The sequence below is a fragment of the Nelusetta ayraudi genome, unplaced genomic scaffold, assembly GCF_046127955.1.
Source record: "Nelusetta ayraudi isolate G7.1 ecotype Tasmania unplaced genomic scaffold, CSIRO-AGI_Nayr_v1 ptg000033l, whole genome shotgun sequence".
In the NCBI taxonomy this organism is placed as follows: Eukaryota; Metazoa; Chordata; class Actinopteri; order Tetraodontiformes; family Monacanthidae; genus Nelusetta; species Nelusetta ayraudi.
In genome coordinates this window covers 5407501-5423370 of record NW_027466083.1, presented here as the reverse complement: position 1 = coordinate 5423370, position 15870 = coordinate 5407501, and the positions used below count along the sequence as shown (strand labels likewise).

Below are 15870 nucleotides of genomic sequence, written 5' to 3'. Positions count from 1 at the left end.
TTTGTTAACTGAGCTTAACTGTGAGATTAATTAGCACCACCTAGAGGGTTAAAATGGAGTTTAAATAAAATACTGAGAAATCTGTCATTTGGTTTAACATTTATTTGTGCACTGTTTTACAGGCCTGTTGCAATGTTTCAAATAGATTTTATTTTTTTATAAAGGCACCTTGATTTTTTTTTGCTTTGTTTTCCTCAAAACTTTGACTTCAAATATGGCAGCAAACCTGATTTTAAAAAACGAATAATTATTGCAATTAAATGTTGTATTCATCGCCCGCGCTGCTGGAGCCACTTCCTCAGGTGCTGAACCTGGTTAGCCACGCTGCTCTTAGCCGTTCCCCCGGGAGCTGCGTACTGCTCCACACTGCTCCTGTAGTCCCACAGCGAGGACACGTCGGGGCCAAACAGAGGGCTGCAAACACACGAGAGAGGAGAGACATGTTGAGACAGTGAGGAGTTTATTAGCAGTTATTTTAAAGGGACAGTTGACCCCTAAAATGAATTTTTAATGGATCCATTAAAAAGTGGCACCTGTACCTCAATAGTGCGAGGTGGAAATGGGTGAATTTCCAGTTTGAGCTAAATTACACCTTTAAGCTCAGTGAATCGTGTGCGTGTCAGTGAGAAAGAGAAGAGAAAGGTCACCTGATGGTGCTCAGGTCTTCGGAGGTGAGTTGGTTCAAGGCCACATTTCTGGATTCAGCCGTGAACACAGCTTTGCCCGAGAGGCTATGGGCCTCCCTGAAAGGCACCTGCAATAAACCACACCCTTTATTACATTTATTCAGCTGTTGAACAATATCTACAGATGAAACAATGTTAACAAGTGTGCATAATCCCACAATTGTTTACATTAGGCTTACGTCCAGCTAAGATTGATAGGACTCTCATGGAGAAACATAAGAAGACAACAAGTAAACAGGTGGCTGTCTGAGCTCTCTACCACTCTCCTCCTTAGAGATAGTTCACTACGTGTTAAAATGTAAACAACATGATTTACTTGATATCTGGAACCCCTTCATTTGTTATACACTACCGGTCAAAAGTTTGGACACATACTTCTGATTTAATGGTTTTTCTTTCATTTTCATGACTAGATTGTCACTCAAGGCATCAAAACTCAGAATGAACACACATGGAATAAGTATTAAACAAAAGAGTGTGAAATAACTCAAACAAGTTTTATATTTTAAATGATCGAGAATAGCCACCCTTCATATAATATATAAAATATAACATATTTAGGTATTTAACTTTATTTTTCTGTTTGCCACATTAATCCACATATCTTGGTCATATATTTGATGTCTTCAGTATGTATCTACAGTATAGAAAGTAGTAAAGATGAAAAAAGAAACGGCTGTGTCCAAACTTTTGACTGGTCGTGTTTTTCAAGAACAAATTGTCACACATGATCCAGGAATCTGGAGACGTGTAAGCAAAGTCCCTGCATGGTTTTCTTTATATCAGAAACGTTTCCTCCTTTCTTCCCATGCAACAAACTGAAACGGACTGTAACCAACTGATCGAATCCCAAATTAAGAATTGGAAAAATGTGGGTGGTGGTGGGGTTTGACATGTTTGTTCAGTACATGTAACTGTACTTTTATTTGTTATGTTGTAAAAACAATAAAAAGAATATTGGTTGAAAAAAAACTATGTCACGCACCAGGGAAGAAAAGAAAAAAAAAAGCACTTTGAAAATATTGACATTTTAGTCCGTTTCAAACTCTGACTGAACTCTGAAAATATTTTTACGTCTCTTTTGGATGGAAATGTGCGAGTGCCGCACTCACCCCCTTCCTCACGAGGTAGTAGGCCAAGTCGGTCGCCAGCATGTCCGGACTGAGCGCGGCCTCCATCGCACTCTGGTTGATCTGCAACACCAATGATTTTCAATTTTATTTGGACTGCAAGTAGATTGTATGACTGTGCATTACATCATTTACTGTTCTGGCAACCTAAAAATGCCACGTTCAATTTTGTTGTACTCAATAAAGCAAAGTCAGTCTCTTCTAATTATGTATGCAGGAATGTCTAGTGAAGCGTTTTCTCTAGTGTTCACTGCCAAGGTAAGGGTTTTAGTTTGTAGTTTAAACTATGACGCTATGACAGCTCCACTGAGCTAACACCGCTTTGTGATTTAACATAGCTAGGCACGTCTGTCTTTAATTTCTTTTTAAACAAATAAAAATACACACGGTAAGAGAAAATACGATTTTCAACTAAATATGAGCGGGAATTATAACCAGCGCGCTACTTAGTCAAAAGCCATCTGCCATCTGGGTTTGGACATTAAAAAGAGTGACTCATTAACTCTCTGACCTTTAGAGTGGACATGACTCCAGCTGCCACCTGCAGCACGGCGTGAACAGTGTCGTAGCAGTCGAACATGGCCTCCTTGTCTTCCTGCAGACGCATGACAAGTTCAGACGGGGAAAGTGCGCAAATGAAGTAAACGTGCACTGATGTACCTGCAGGTCTTTGTTGTAGGTGCTCGGAAGGCCCTTCAGTGTCATCATGAACCCTGCACACTGGAATGAAAAAAGTCAAAAGGAGAGAAAAATAAGAGACTGTTGATCAAATTCTCAAACTTTTGGTCTAAAAGACAAACAAACAGTTTTATTTATTTATAGGTTTTAATGTTGCCCTTTTTATTCACAGTAGACCCACTGAGAAAAGTCTGACTTTTACTCCTTTGGTTTGACCTTCTTTCTTTTTTCTTAACCCAGAATGGGCACAGAGCTAAGCATTGTTAGTTATGGCAGACAGTAAACCGAGGGCTAAATTTGCTAGGGGGTTTTCTAGGGAGTTTTACAGATAATCATGCAAAAGCTGCTCCATTAATTGTGAAGATGTTAAAAAAAAGAAAAAGGAGGAATGCGGAATTTTTAAAAGATGTTCACCCATAAACCTCCGGACACTCTTCTCAAAATGCTATGTTAACATGCGGTTTTATGGAATTATCCTACATTGATGTGTTCCAATATCTAATGTTACTGTTTTTACACACTATTTTTTTCCAATCTACTCAAAGCTTTAAAGAAGAAACTGTCATCTGTGCAACGTTGCCTTTTTAACACCTCTCGGACTGTTAATCACACTCAAGTGCGTGTCCCAGAGTTTGATTGAGATTTTTCTGGTTCTCAGGTAAATAAAGACATGCCAGTAAAAGGTTGGCTGAAGAATGGCACCGACATAAACAGGCTGACGGATGATTCAACAGGTGATGAGTCTTGTGCTTACTCGGCCAAAGACGCGACCCGCTTTGCTCCGAATCAGCTCCAAGCTGTCAGCATTCTTCTTCTGGGGCATGAGACTGCTGCCTGTGCTACAACACACACACACACACACACACACACACACACACACACACACACACACACACACACACACACACACACACACACACACACACACACACACACACACACACACACACACGAGATCAAAGTTTAGGGCGACAACCTACAGACACTTGTGAGCTGTGTTTGAATTGTCAGCGCTTCTACTGGCAGCATGTTAAATTTAGACACTACTATGTTGACAGGCGACGACTGGGATGAGTGGGGACACGTTTCCATGGGACCAGAGTTTGACTCATTGAACTCTGTATCCACCATTTCCTTGTTATTACAGCTTTGTGCGCTGACACAGACAGGTGGAACCCTCTCCCTCTGTGCTGTGAAACTCCAGAATGTAGAAAAGTCAACCGCACTCCCGAGGACATCAGGGTGGGTGGAGGATGGGCGAAGCATCCCTTTCAATTGTTCCGCTTAAGTTAGCACTCAAGAGCAGCAAGCGGATCACTGTCCCAAACGTGGAACATGGGCAAAAGCTCGATTTTGATCAAATTACAGTGAGACGAACGCACGCAACTCACCTGTAGGCATCGGAGAGGGCGATGAAGGAGAACTCCTTGGTGCTGTACAGGATCAAGTCCTCTGCCATCTTACTGAGATGAGTGGAACACAGGGAGGCCCAGAACAGGAACTCCGCTGGCAAAACGCGGACACATTGTTTTGGCAAAAAGAGAAAACATCTCAATGTATTCACACCGATATTTACTTACCAACAAAGTCCCTTTGGCCTGTAGCGTCCATGCTGTTCAGACTGATGTCACTGAAGTTCAGCTCTGCAGATCCAGGTGGGGAGAATTTAAAATCCCTTGTCATTATGGTAGTCCACACAGGTGGGGCAGGCACTACTAATCTGGACAATCATAGACGGACCTCTGCGCAGCAGCTCCCTGTCAATGTCAAACGGTGTCCCAGCCATGGCGCCGCTGCAACCACAAACATTCCTTCTTAATGGGTCCAATCATCCAGTCAGCATCTCAGACACACTGTGTGTGTGTGTGTGTGTGTATATATATATATATCAAATATGTACAAATACAAATATATGTACACAGTAAATTTTACCTGCCAAGAGGTAGAACATCCACTCTCCTCTTGATCTCCTGGAGAGCTTCCACGTCTCTGCTCAGAGCGACGGCATGACTGAAGAAAGGAGACATGATGAACCAGGCAACGCACAAGATTCCCTGGAGGCTTTGCTTCGTCCGACGAAGGTTACCTCAAGATCCAGTGGCTCCATCGGATTGGCTGAGCCCTTTGCATGTGGGTGTAACCAGGAAACAGCACGTCAATTTCTCTGAGCCCAGAAAAAAAACAGAGAAAGTTGGTGAGAAAAATAAAGTTTGCGGTCAGAATTTTGTACATGCGTGTGTGTGTGTGTGTGTGTGTGTGTGTGTGTGTGTGTGTGTGTGTCGCACATTGCTGCGCGCTCCACCATGGTGGATATCAGCTGCAGAGCGTCATCTGTCAGGGTGGAGATGGCGTCTCGCAACCACAGCCTCATGTCTGTCACAACCTGGTCCGTCACAAACATACCACACGCATATACTGTATGTTGTGGCTTCGCTCAGTGTAGCAAACAGTTCTGATGTGGTGCAGGAAATGGAGAAAGGTAGGCGGGGTAGACCTGGTCGTTTCTGCTCCTGCCTGTGTGCAGCTTCCCTGCAGGTGCCCCAACCAGCTCCTGAAAAGAAAGAAAAAATAAAAACAGTGAAGCTCCTCGCGTGGAAGAGAGCCGGTTCCTGCGACGGAACCTCAAATGCTATAGAACCTGAAACGGAACCAGGCTGCCGGGTGGTTTGGCTGTGTAGGCATGTGTGGAAACAACCTGGGCCTCTCACCTTGAGTCGGCGCTCATTGGCAGTGTGGATGTCTTCATCTCCGGGTTTGACCACAAATGCACCACTGGACCACTCTCCTGAGATCTGGATAAGGAGAAGACCAAACAAATTAGACTAAATAAAAATAAATAAATAAATAAAATTTGTCAACGCTTGTAAGTTCTCTGTATGAAAAAAAAAAAAGAAAAACAGATGGTGAACTACGACATGATGCCTGTGTCTTTGTATTTTGCACACTGTGGTGTGTGCTGACTCGGCTGGCCATGTGTGAAAAGCTGACGACTGCCATGTGACGGTGGAATTCGAACCTACAGTCAGCGAAAAGAAAAAGAAAAAAGAGAGCATATTCCTATTCTTTTTATTTTCCCATGTCTGTTTGTTGGTTATTTGACTATTTATCATCTTATTCTTGTTTTTGTGAATAGGTTGCGGCAACATCCTATTACCTTTTGAGTCAAACGTCTGGTTATTTATTTTCTTTCAAGAGTTGTTTTTATTTGCATTTACTTTGAAATTTCAACAATACCACAAATTGAACTGAAAAAAAAAAAAAAAAAAAAAAAACTAAACTAAAAATAAATAAATAACATATCCCCTACTAGTGTACTTCCAATGCGCATCTTGTGCGTCAGTTCACCTGATCCAGTCCCTGTAGGATCTGCTCCATCTCCTCCGCGGAGACCAGTTCCGCCCTTTCCAGTGCCCTCACATATGCCTTGCTCCCCCGGATGTCAGCGTCCCACATCCGCTGGTCATAAGCGATGGACGCGTTGAACTTCTCCATGATCGGGTCGACGTCTCCCACGAAACGGCCTCCCCAGAGTTTACCTCCCTGACAAACAACGGGAAGTTGGGTCTCAGATTGACAGCTGTCTTTCACAATGACACCACGTGGACACGTGATTTACCTCGCTGTTGGCCATCTCGGTCGTTTCTAAAACGCTGCGTTTCGTTGATTCGTATGGTTGTGTAGGGGGGGTCGTTAAAATAGGACGACCAGTCAGCCAAGGCTGCTCAGTCTGCTGCTCTGTCTGTTGTGTCGCCTCGCCTGACGACTGCTGTCTCCGCCCACTTCCAGAGCTTCTTCTGCGTTTTCTGCTGGAATTATCATAAGCATGCCCGCTACCGCGACCTGGCGGTTATGAATGAAATGAAACTTTTATTTCAGACTCAAAAAGTCCAGTGTAAAATATGGCCTGATTTAGGATTTTTATATGGATAAAGGCTTATTATACTGCATTATTAAATATGTATATTTCTACTATCATAAACCACACTCCAAAAACATGCATGTGAGGTCAATTGAACACTCTAAATTGTCCATAGGTGTGCATGTGAGTGTGAATGGTTGTCCGTTTCTATGTGGCCCTGCGATGAGCTGGCGACTTGTCCAGGGTGTCACCCTGCCTTCATCCTATGACAGCTGGGATAGGCTCCAGCAGACCCCCGTGACCCTGAGCTCGGGACTAAGCGGGTATGGAAAATGAATGAATGAATGAATGTGTATTATATATATATATATATGTGTGCAGTTAATCTTCTCAGAATTGGGAAAGGTATAATGTAAAAAAAAAAAATCTTTATTAGCCTTCTAAACTTAAGTGGAATTTAGTACCTTACTTGAATTGTTACTTCACACTTTTACTTTTAAAACACACATATTTGTAATTATTACTCCTTGCAATGTATATATATACATATATATATATATATATATACATATAAACATACTTTACTTTTTAACCCCCATGAATGATGACATGAAAGACAAGATTAACTAACTGACTAACTGACATGGAAGTCAGTCAAGGTAAAGAGGGCCAGTTTATTGTGGAAAGGTGTCGAATGAGTGCACAGGTATATAGAACCTGCACTGCAATGGATGCAACAATAGCATTGACGAAGGCGATGGTTGGACTGTGTTTAATTGTAGTGCCACATCTGGACCTAATGTCGTTCACCAGGACAATTGGAATTCATTGCAGCATGGCCTTCCGGTGAACCACGTTTGGAGGAACCAAAGGTGGTACCTGATTGGCTGTGATGCTACTCTCTCTCTGCGACTATCTCCTACTTAAAATCTTAAAGCCGTAAAACACCCGCTCTAGCAAATCACAGTTGGGAGTCCACTTTGAAGCTTTCTCAGACGACCTGGTTCCAGGCAGGGACTGATTCCACTGGCGACCAGCACTACTTTTAAAAACTCTATTTTCCCTTTTACAGAGACATCTGGAAGTCACATATGTGTGACCACCATCAAAAATAAAGTATTAATGGACTTTGAATCACTCTTCTAACCTCAAAATTAACATATTTAGGATGTCCTCCTAAAGGAAGCCTGGAGGCTTTCAAGCTTCAGATGGAACAAGAGTGGCCCCTAAGGGGGGGGGGTTACGAAAGTAATTCCTAAGTGATTGATTAAAAGTTGAATAAACTTTGCACGTCGGTTTTCCTCATATCAATGTTACATGCTTTGCCATAATCCCTATCATTACCATCCCCTGTTTTCCACATTACACTGTTACCTCAATCCATGCATACACCTTTTAAATATTGACAACAGATACATATATCTATTCATATATATATAAATATATTTGTATACGTGCCCATATAAGTGCCTGAATGCTAAATCTATTAAATCTTTCAGTTGTCTTTTAAATATAAATAAACTTACTCCTGCTTTTGCATGCATGCTTAGATAGGTTGATAGGTATTTAGATATAAAATATATGCTGAAGGTTTAATGTGCTTTGAACGCTATGTCTTCCTCAACTGTTTCCTAACTTTCACAAGGTATCCACCATATGAAGGATCGCACGGTTTTTATTTCTTCATGTTGTTCTTCTATTTCATTTTTGGTTGTTGTTTAATTTCTTTATCAGCAAAAAACCCGACACCACATACATATTCATCAGATGCATATAGCGTAAGACGACCCATCCGTGTTGGAACAGCCTTTTCATTGGTTCTTGGACTTCAAAAGACCACCCTCTTCTCCAAGTTATACCAGTGAACTCAGTTCCTTTGTCTCAGAGTTAGTTTTAGTTTTCCTGAGTATTGTCTAGTCTTTCAGAGCAGAACGGGCAGTTCAACCTCAACAGTCGGTGCGCTAACCCAAGCTCCCTGCGCAGTACCGGACCCAAACGGTACAGTACAAACTCCCAGGACCACCTTGGAAGAAGCTCATTCAACATAAGCCTTCATCATTCGCTCACTGTCAAATAACTGCACAATTCTTTTTGCTAGACTTTGCCACAACAAGTCTAGTAGACAAACAAAGCTCTTTTATATTTCTTCTTTTATTTTGTTACTTTTAGCTTAAGTTTAGGTTTTCTTTACTTACTCTCTCTCTCTCTCTCTCACTCACACACACACACGCGCGCACGCACGCACACACACACACCCAACACACGCACAGTTTGTTGCTGATTGTGTCTTTATGATCACATTCATGTCATACTGTTCTGTGTGAACCATCTATTGTTACACAAACAAATGCACATTAAGCCTGATGTCATTGTTTGACTGACTTATTAAAGTGTGGTTCAAATCCCTGCGTATCGTCAAGAACTCCTAGCTAAGGAGACGGTATTGAGACTGATTCTGGTGTTTGTTGCTGATTCTGCTGATGTCAACAACCAAAAAGCAGGTGGTGCCCCGATCAAATCAGATTAAATATTATAAACATTAGAATTATTAATTTCTTTTTGATGTCCATTTCCACTCTTTCGTGAGTTTCAATCGGTACTTGTACTTTTACCAGAGTATCTGAATCTGAAATAATGTAAATTATAATAACCCATGATCTCAATTTTGATTTTTCCTTGAAATTTAACATCAGAATTTCCAGGGAATAGGTTTGAGTGTTCTCCTGGGGGTCCTGTACAACCCTGAAGTGGAAGTACCTTGTATTGTATATATAACAAATTGCATGTACACCCAACACTTAACTTTCTATTTATTGTTACCTCCTCGAAAGTTGCCATTCTGCCACACCAACAACCAACACCGTTGTCCCCCTGCGGTCCTGTGTAGTCCAGAACAGCACCAACATTAAATAAAATGAGAGAACAATGTTACATGTTTGCAAGAGTTTATCGCTTACCCAAATCTACCAAGGAATGGAATGCAGTCAAACTGTAACAGTGCTGAGGGGCAGCAGCTCTCCTTACTGGTGGACACACACTCCATCATCCGCCTGTGATTCTCTCAATCCATTTTCAGGTCATTACTCGACCTGTCATTTTCCTTCCAAATATTTTATTCATTGTAAAGAATTTTCAGAAAGCATCTTTTTATCATTTCAGGCTAAAAGAAAGACGCAATGGACAAAGTGAAGGTAGCAGTATTCTCTAGTGTGTAGTTCATCTGATTTTAAATCTCAAAAATTCATGAAACTGTGCTCATTATTTTGTCTTGTCCAAAGGTCAAGTCAGATGACCGTTTTGAAGAAACCAGTCCAACTAATCCACAAGCTGCAAAGGTGTGCAATTCTTTTCTATTATTTCAATTATCAGATCAAAAATAAACATTACATTTTCCTTTTCCCACTTAACTTCATGACATTAATCATAGTCATCCCGTATAGATCCTCATCACTCACAGTCAGCTTGGTTTGGGTATTCAGGTCTAGCTAATGGATGCTCTCACAACTGCTCTAATTGAATTTAAAAAAAAACAAAAACAAAACACCTGTTGCATTTCCTTTCTAGGCAAAGAAACGGCACCTCCATAGCATAAAGTGGACAGCACCTAACAAGTCCACCTACTATGCGACCTGCAATGATGAAGGAACTATTACAGATGTGCTAATGAGGATGGAAGCCTTTAAAGAATTTCCGGATAAGAGTGAAAACAAAGAGTTTGTAATTTTGAAAGAAGGGAGAGCAATAAGTGCTCATTTTCCATGCAGCTTGATCAATAATAATGATAAACCTCTAAGAATCAAGTACGCAAATAGAAAAAAAGAAGAAGGAGAGTCAATGGCTAATTGTCCTTCAATTGAAAACCAATCTGGGAAGTTCATTGTGTTTCATTTATGTACAAGAGGGGAAAAAACATAAAAAATGATTTTAAAGAATCAAGAAATAAAATCACTTTGGGATGAAATAACAGTGTATGCATACGAAGGGGAGACAGTGAAGGATGCTCAATGAAAGTATGGCACTAATGGAGTCAGCGCATGAAATTCCAAAATCAGAAGGGATTGTGCTTGTCCTTAGACAGAAGTTTAAAGAAGCAATGAAAGCAATGAATATCAGTTTCAAAGGACCACATTCCTTTTCGCGTATACAGGAGCGCTTGCGTGTAGAATATGGAAAGAATGATGAGGCGTGCAGGGAAGTGAGAGTGATGAAGAAGCTGATGAAGCTCAGTGATTATGTTTGCATTGTGGCAATAAATGGCGGGGCAGTCGGAACTGGTTTTCTCCTTTTTGACCGGTTCGTCCTCACAAACTGCCATGTCGTTAAAGATGTCCTGAAAGGGACTGTGCCGCTTCAAGACAATGTTACTGTTCACTTCGAGTATGAAGAATTCAACTCGCAGTCTTTGAAAGAGGTAAAGGTGGAGGAGCTGGTGGCCTTTCGAGACTTCACTGATGAGTCAGGATATAGTTATGACTGGGCTCTGTTGAAACTTGATGAGACTGCAGATATCAGTTGTTCCTGCCTTTTAGAGCACTTTGGATATCTACCTGAGAGTGGTGGATTATGCATTATTGGGCATCCTGGTTGTGGTGTAAAAAAGATTGATCCTTGCTTCATCATAGCAGCCACAGATTATAGCAAGACTGTGGGAAAACATTGTAAAAGGAACCCTAAGGGTGTTGTGTGCAATCCTGAGCAATATGGGGAAGAAGGCCCCATTCAGTGGGTTGGACCTAACTTTTTTGACTACGTGAACAATAATATTACAAAAAAAGGCCCCATTGTAGGCTACAACACTTGTTTTTACTTTGGATCGTCTGGTTCCCCAGTCTTTGATAACAACTGTAAAGTAGTAGCACTTCATTCAGGTGGATATTTCTACCACAATGAAAAGAATGAGAGTCAGAGCGTCATAGAATATGGCTATCTTTTATCATACATCATCGAAGACATGATTATTAAGCTTGTTGAAACGAAAAAGTTTGATGTGTTGCGCAAATATCTCTCTGTTGATTACAACGAGAAACAAAATATCAGGGATGACGTGAAAAAACTGGCAGAGAGCAGTGGTTTCACTGGATTTAATGATGCCCTCCAGAGCAATGAGGTCAGCGACGACAAAGATTTAGAGGATTTCTTTCATTTTATTTGTCAGAAGGAGACCGTTGGAATGGAATGTGAGTGAAAACTGTGAGTATGTTAACGCTGACATTAGGGAATGTCTGGGTTTTCGGTTGAGGGTTAATTTTGAATTTGAGTCTGTTGCTGGACAAAGACACCCTGAGACTAACCTGGTGGACGGCAGGTTTAATTCAACAAACCTAGAGTTTCTTTCTGTCTCCTCTCTGAAATGCCACCACCTTTACAATCAGTGCCGCATTTAACTTTCATTGTCACACCTACGAACACTCTATATTGCTATTATGAGTTATGAATGACTTATGATGTAAAGCCACCAATAAACATATCAGAGCAGGTTTTTTAAAATGATATATATGATGCATGTTTTAAAAATAACTAGTATAAATAGTTTATAGATTGATTGGCATGACGCATGGTTTGTTCCTTTAAAATTCTGTGTTTTAAACAAAACCAGACAACTGTATTTAATATTTTTACATGGTATATATCCATCTAACACATTGATAGTAATTGTAGCTTCTGAGCTTCAGAAATGAGCCTGAACATGTAACTCACAAAGATTGCCAATAATGTACAACATTGTGGAAAGAACTTGAAAACTATGACCTTGAAAACTATAAAATGTGCATAACATTTAAGATGAATATTAAAAGTAAAACATCTGTACCTATTTGGAATCCAAAGAAGATGTGCGCCATTGTTAATCTTTATAACCTCCTTGGTTCATCATAACTTAAATTAGTGACCATTGAAAAAAACTGCATTACTATATTCACATTTAAACATTAAGTTGTTACATATACATAAATGTATTCCATACTAAACCTTATTTTGGAATCTGTCAAGCCATATTTGTTATTATTCACTTTCTGTTATTATTTTTCCTATGTTACCTTTATCATTTTTTTGTAATGGCTTCATGTCTTTCTTTTATAGTTATAAACTTTAGCGTCTAATTTCTTGTTCTATGTTATCTTTGATATGTACTCTTGAAATGAAGTTAGGTTTGGTTGTTGTTGTTTTTTTACATGCACTGCTGTCGAGTTTTGCCCCTGCCTCTGTCCAAATAAATAAACGCTTATTTGATTGTGGTATGTATGTGTATGTGTTATTGTGGAGGAACCTGTTACAGATTCATTGTAAAATTATGAATTCACATTTTACAATTTACATTTTACACCAGGTGCAGCTCATTACATAAAAGTGACACGCCCTGAAACAGGCTGTTCTGAACAGAGCGTTTTTTTGCTGCTTTAGGGACGGCAAAAAATATTAGATCCAAAGTCAATTTTGACTAATGCAGGTCACAGACACGTCTTTTACACATTTGAGAACTATTTTAATATGTGGAAAAGTGGCATAATATGGGACCTTTAATGAACAGTTTTATTGCCATTTGACAATATATCTGAATTTTGATGTAAACACTGGATCGTATCTGCAGAATATGTATGTCACGAGTTATATTGCAATATTGTACAATTGCAGTATTGTAGAATTTACTCATCAGTCATTTTTCTCTCATGAATTTTCTAATGTTCCTTCTTTTTTCAATGCGGCGATAATTTATCATCTAACAATATGTATGTTCAAATTCACCATGAGCAGATAAAAATATTTTGTTCCAGTGGGCTGAGGTATGTAAATGTGCCAGTGGCGGTCCTGTCACTATGCCTCCAATTGATTATGCTCCCTGGCTACTTGGCCAAAGGGATCCGTTTGGCCGTATGGTTAAGCCTGGGAGTCTGGGGTTCGAAGCCCGCCCGGGCCCTCTGCGCCTTGCCACATAAACTTCCTCTTGTTGATGGTTGCCATGGTGCTTTCATTGTGTACATACTTTAAGTTGATTGAACGAGTTTAAATCAGCTGTTCTGGAGCCGAATACCTTTTATCCCCATTTGTTTTCCCTGCCCAGTACAAGTTCACTCAGAGTTAAGGCTTGGAGTTTGTTGAACCTCCTAGCAGAAATACGCCTCTGATGTGGGAGGGAATATATGTATATTTCTTATTTCTGAATTTAACACGATGCATATGCCCGTAACAACAAATCGAAGTAACTTGAGCATAAAAAACACACGTTTTAACAGTTTCCTAAATTAAAAGTATGAAGCAATTATTTATTTTTTTACAGAACAAGAGCTGGGGAAAGTAAATACAATAATATTTTAAAAGACTTTAAAATAAACTGTACATTTTAACCTATAAAATTTGAATTCACAACCTGTAAAAATAATCATTGATGTTCTGATAATAAACGTTAAACACTTTGAGGGGAATTGACCATTTTTAGAATTTTTTTTTCTTTTTCTTTTTTTCTATTTCAATGTGTTTTTTCAGAATATAAAGGAATGTCAAAAACGTTTTGTCGGGCTTGGCGCACACCCACTGAGGGAGGATCCGGGACGCTACCAAGGCGGAACAATTTATTCGTTTCCATTTTCAACACGGTTACTGTCGTGGCGGACCCAAGGAAGTTCCGCGTATCGTCCATCATGGAGGTGTACGTTCTCTTACGAATCGTGGTTTCAATATTTTCCCAACTTTGGCTTGCTCGTTTCTTCGTCAGTATTATGCGCAATTGCAGAACTAAGGCTAACTGACTTCAGACTTGTTAATGAAAGAGCTAGATTGTTCTGTCCTTGCGAAGTTAACAAAGCTGTCTCGATTGGAGTTAATGTTGGCTTAGTGTTAAATGTAGTTACTTTAAAAATAATAATAATAATAATAATAATAATAATAATAATAATAATAATAATAATAATAATAATAATAATCAGTTAATTGTCATTTTAACGCGTGCATTTTCATTTACTTTGAATCATCCAAGTGTGACAGTTTGTGCAACACTGATTTGTTGTATTTTATGTTTCAGGAAAAATGCGAATTCGGCTATGCTCAGCAACTATGAGGTGAGCATGATGGTTTGTTTTTGCTCAGCCAAGTTAGCCAAGGTATTGTTTCCCCCGCTCACAGTCATCTCTAACTACGTTACCAAGGTGTTCAAACTCCTAACCGACCTGAAGGAGCAGAGGAAGGACAGTGGTAAGACCAAACACGCCGCAGGACACCAGAACCTTAACACCATCATGTACGAGGTTGGTTCTCATCCCCTCTAAAATCTGTTGTGTGGAACGTACATGTTTACAACAGTGGGCTCAGATTTCTCACTTTGACTCTCTCTGCTTTCCCACAGACCCTGAAGTACTTGTCCAAGACACCCTGTAGCAGGCAGAGTCCCGAGATTGTAAAAGAGTTCCTCACCACTATGATGCCGCACAAACTTACAAAGTCAGTGAGGTCCTACAAGGGCACACATGTTATATGAAGAGGTTTTCTTGGTTTTCTCTGTTTTGCTCTGGTGCCATCATGCTGTGTTTTCCTCCATTAGAGCAGAGAAGCTGCAACTGCTAAATCACCGCCCACAGACAGCAGTGGAAATTCAGCTAGTAAGTGTTACCAAATACTTTGTCACTAAATCTTTTGCTTAAAAGTCCCATTTTGAGATCTTCTTTTTTCATTCTTGACTCCAGTGAATAGCTTCACACAGTTAATTACACTTATGCATGTGCAACTGTAAAAAAAAAAAAAAAAAAAACAATAAACACTTCAAGTATTTGCTATTCCTCTTTCCACCCTAGTTCATTTTTCCATCACTGCATTTGACTGTATAACTCCGTTTTAAAAGATAAATGAAATGAGATGAAATGACATGAATGAGATTTTTTTTTCTTTTTTTTTTTTTTCTTTACATTTAAAGTTATAATTCCACTTCCTTTGAGAGGACAGTCAGAAAGTGGCCAAGAGGTAGCCTCTTAAAGGGTGGAATGAATACTTCCTTGGTGGAATCGCTTAACTTAGAGAGGTATCAGTGCCCTTTATAACATTGCAAAGAGTTGGCTTTCTGTCTTTTATATTAGTTCACATTTTCTTTTTTGTCAGAAAATGTATTTACTCATTCCAGTAAAAGGTCCACATTGAAATCACATCAACACATAGGGCAAAACAGTCAATTTTTGCTTGTAGTTACCATCCTGTTGGCAAACACAAATGCTCTTGTCAAATGGAATTAAAATAAAATTGAAAAAGACAAAGACATACAGTTATACTTTGTTACACACAACACTCAAAATGGGCTTTTTCTTGAAGGATTCATTGTATTAAAAAAGCTGCTCACTCCTACTGCCATTTTACCAGATGGCCATTTGGTCATAAACCTAGGGAGTCATGTAAGACTTATGCAAATTTCCCCATCGTGGGATCAATAAAGGTCTTCTTCTTCTTCTTCTTAAAAAAGAAAGAAAGAAAGAAAGAAAGACAATCCATAGTAACAATGAACAGAGACAAAGATTAGCTTCTTTGACCAGAGGAATAGATC

The 15870-nt window shown here is 39.7% G+C and overlaps 3 protein-coding genes and 1 long non-coding RNA gene across 6 annotated transcripts in view; 3 read left to right on the top strand and 1 right to left on the bottom strand.

The window, feature by feature from the left end:
* Nucleotides 1-87: 87 nt before the first annotated feature.
* asl (argininosuccinate lyase) lies at nt 88-6270 on the bottom strand. The gene is made up of 16 exons (XM_076031826.1): nt 6111-6270; nt 5840-6034; nt 5203-5286; nt 4989-5045; nt 4780-4877; nt 4581-4658; nt 4427-4504; nt 4235-4287; nt 4075-4137; nt 3886-4000; nt 3249-3333; nt 2477-2536; nt 2328-2411; nt 1799-1879; nt 648-754; nt 88-414 (listed from the first exon to the last, which is right to left on the bottom strand). The coding sequence occupies exons 1-16, from the start codon at nt 6123-6125 to the stop codon at nt 270-272; spliced, it is 1398 nt and encodes a 465-aa protein (XP_075887941.1). The 5' UTR covers nt 6126-6270; the 3' UTR covers nt 88-269.
* A 2923-nt stretch (nt 6271-9193) lies between these two features.
* LOC142891898 (uncharacterized) lies at nt 9194-10270 on the top strand. Its single transcript, XR_012927336.1, has 4 exons — nt 9194-9429; nt 9513-9544; nt 9632-9688; nt 9918-10270. It is a non-coding gene; the product is annotated as an uncharacterized LOC142891898 (long non-coding RNA).
* Nucleotides 10271-10358: 88 nt separating this feature from the next.
* LOC142891897 (serine protease FAM111A-like) lies at nt 10359-13122 on the top strand. The gene has a single exon (XM_076031824.1). The coding sequence runs from the start codon at nt 10366-10368 to the stop codon at nt 11536-11538; it is 1173 nt and encodes a 390-aa protein (XP_075887939.1). The 5' UTR covers nt 10359-10365; the 3' UTR covers nt 11539-13122.
* A 755-nt stretch (nt 13123-13877) lies between these two features.
* Nucleotides 13878-15870, top strand: part of crcp (calcitonin gene-related peptide-receptor component protein) — a 3035-nt gene continuing 1042 nt past the window's right edge. Inside the window, exons 1-5 of one of the 3 annotated variants that reach the window (XM_076031821.1) lie at nt 13878-13995; nt 14368-14404; nt 14492-14590; nt 14689-14783; nt 14884-14941. In XM_076031821.1, the coding sequence (XP_075887936.1) occupies nt 13988-13995; nt 14368-14404; nt 14492-14590; nt 14689-14783; nt 14884-14941 (297 nt within the window). In that variant the 5' untranslated portion in view covers nt 13878-13987. Of the gene's footprint in view, nt 14057-14367; nt 14405-14491; nt 14591-14688; nt 14784-14883; nt 14942-15870 lie in introns of all 3 variants that reach the window. The other 2 variants (XM_076031822.1, XM_076031823.1) reach the window with 2 other exon arrangements.

Excerpts from the sequence above, each read along its gene's own strand:
- asl (XM_076031826.1), bottom strand. Across the intron at positions 1,880-2,327 it reads GAGTCATGTCCACTCTAAAG|ATCAACCAGAGTGCGATGGA; the intron begins GTCAGAGAGTTA and ends TTGGTGTTGCAG. Across the intron at positions 415-647 it reads GAAGACCTGAGCACCATCAG|CCCTCTGTTTGGCCCCGACG; the intron begins GTGACCTTTCTC and ends GTGTGTTTGCAG.
- LOC142891897 (XM_076031824.1), top strand. The coding sequence starts at position 10,366 with ATGGCACTAATGGAGTCAGCGCATGAAATTCCAAAATCAGAAGGGATT.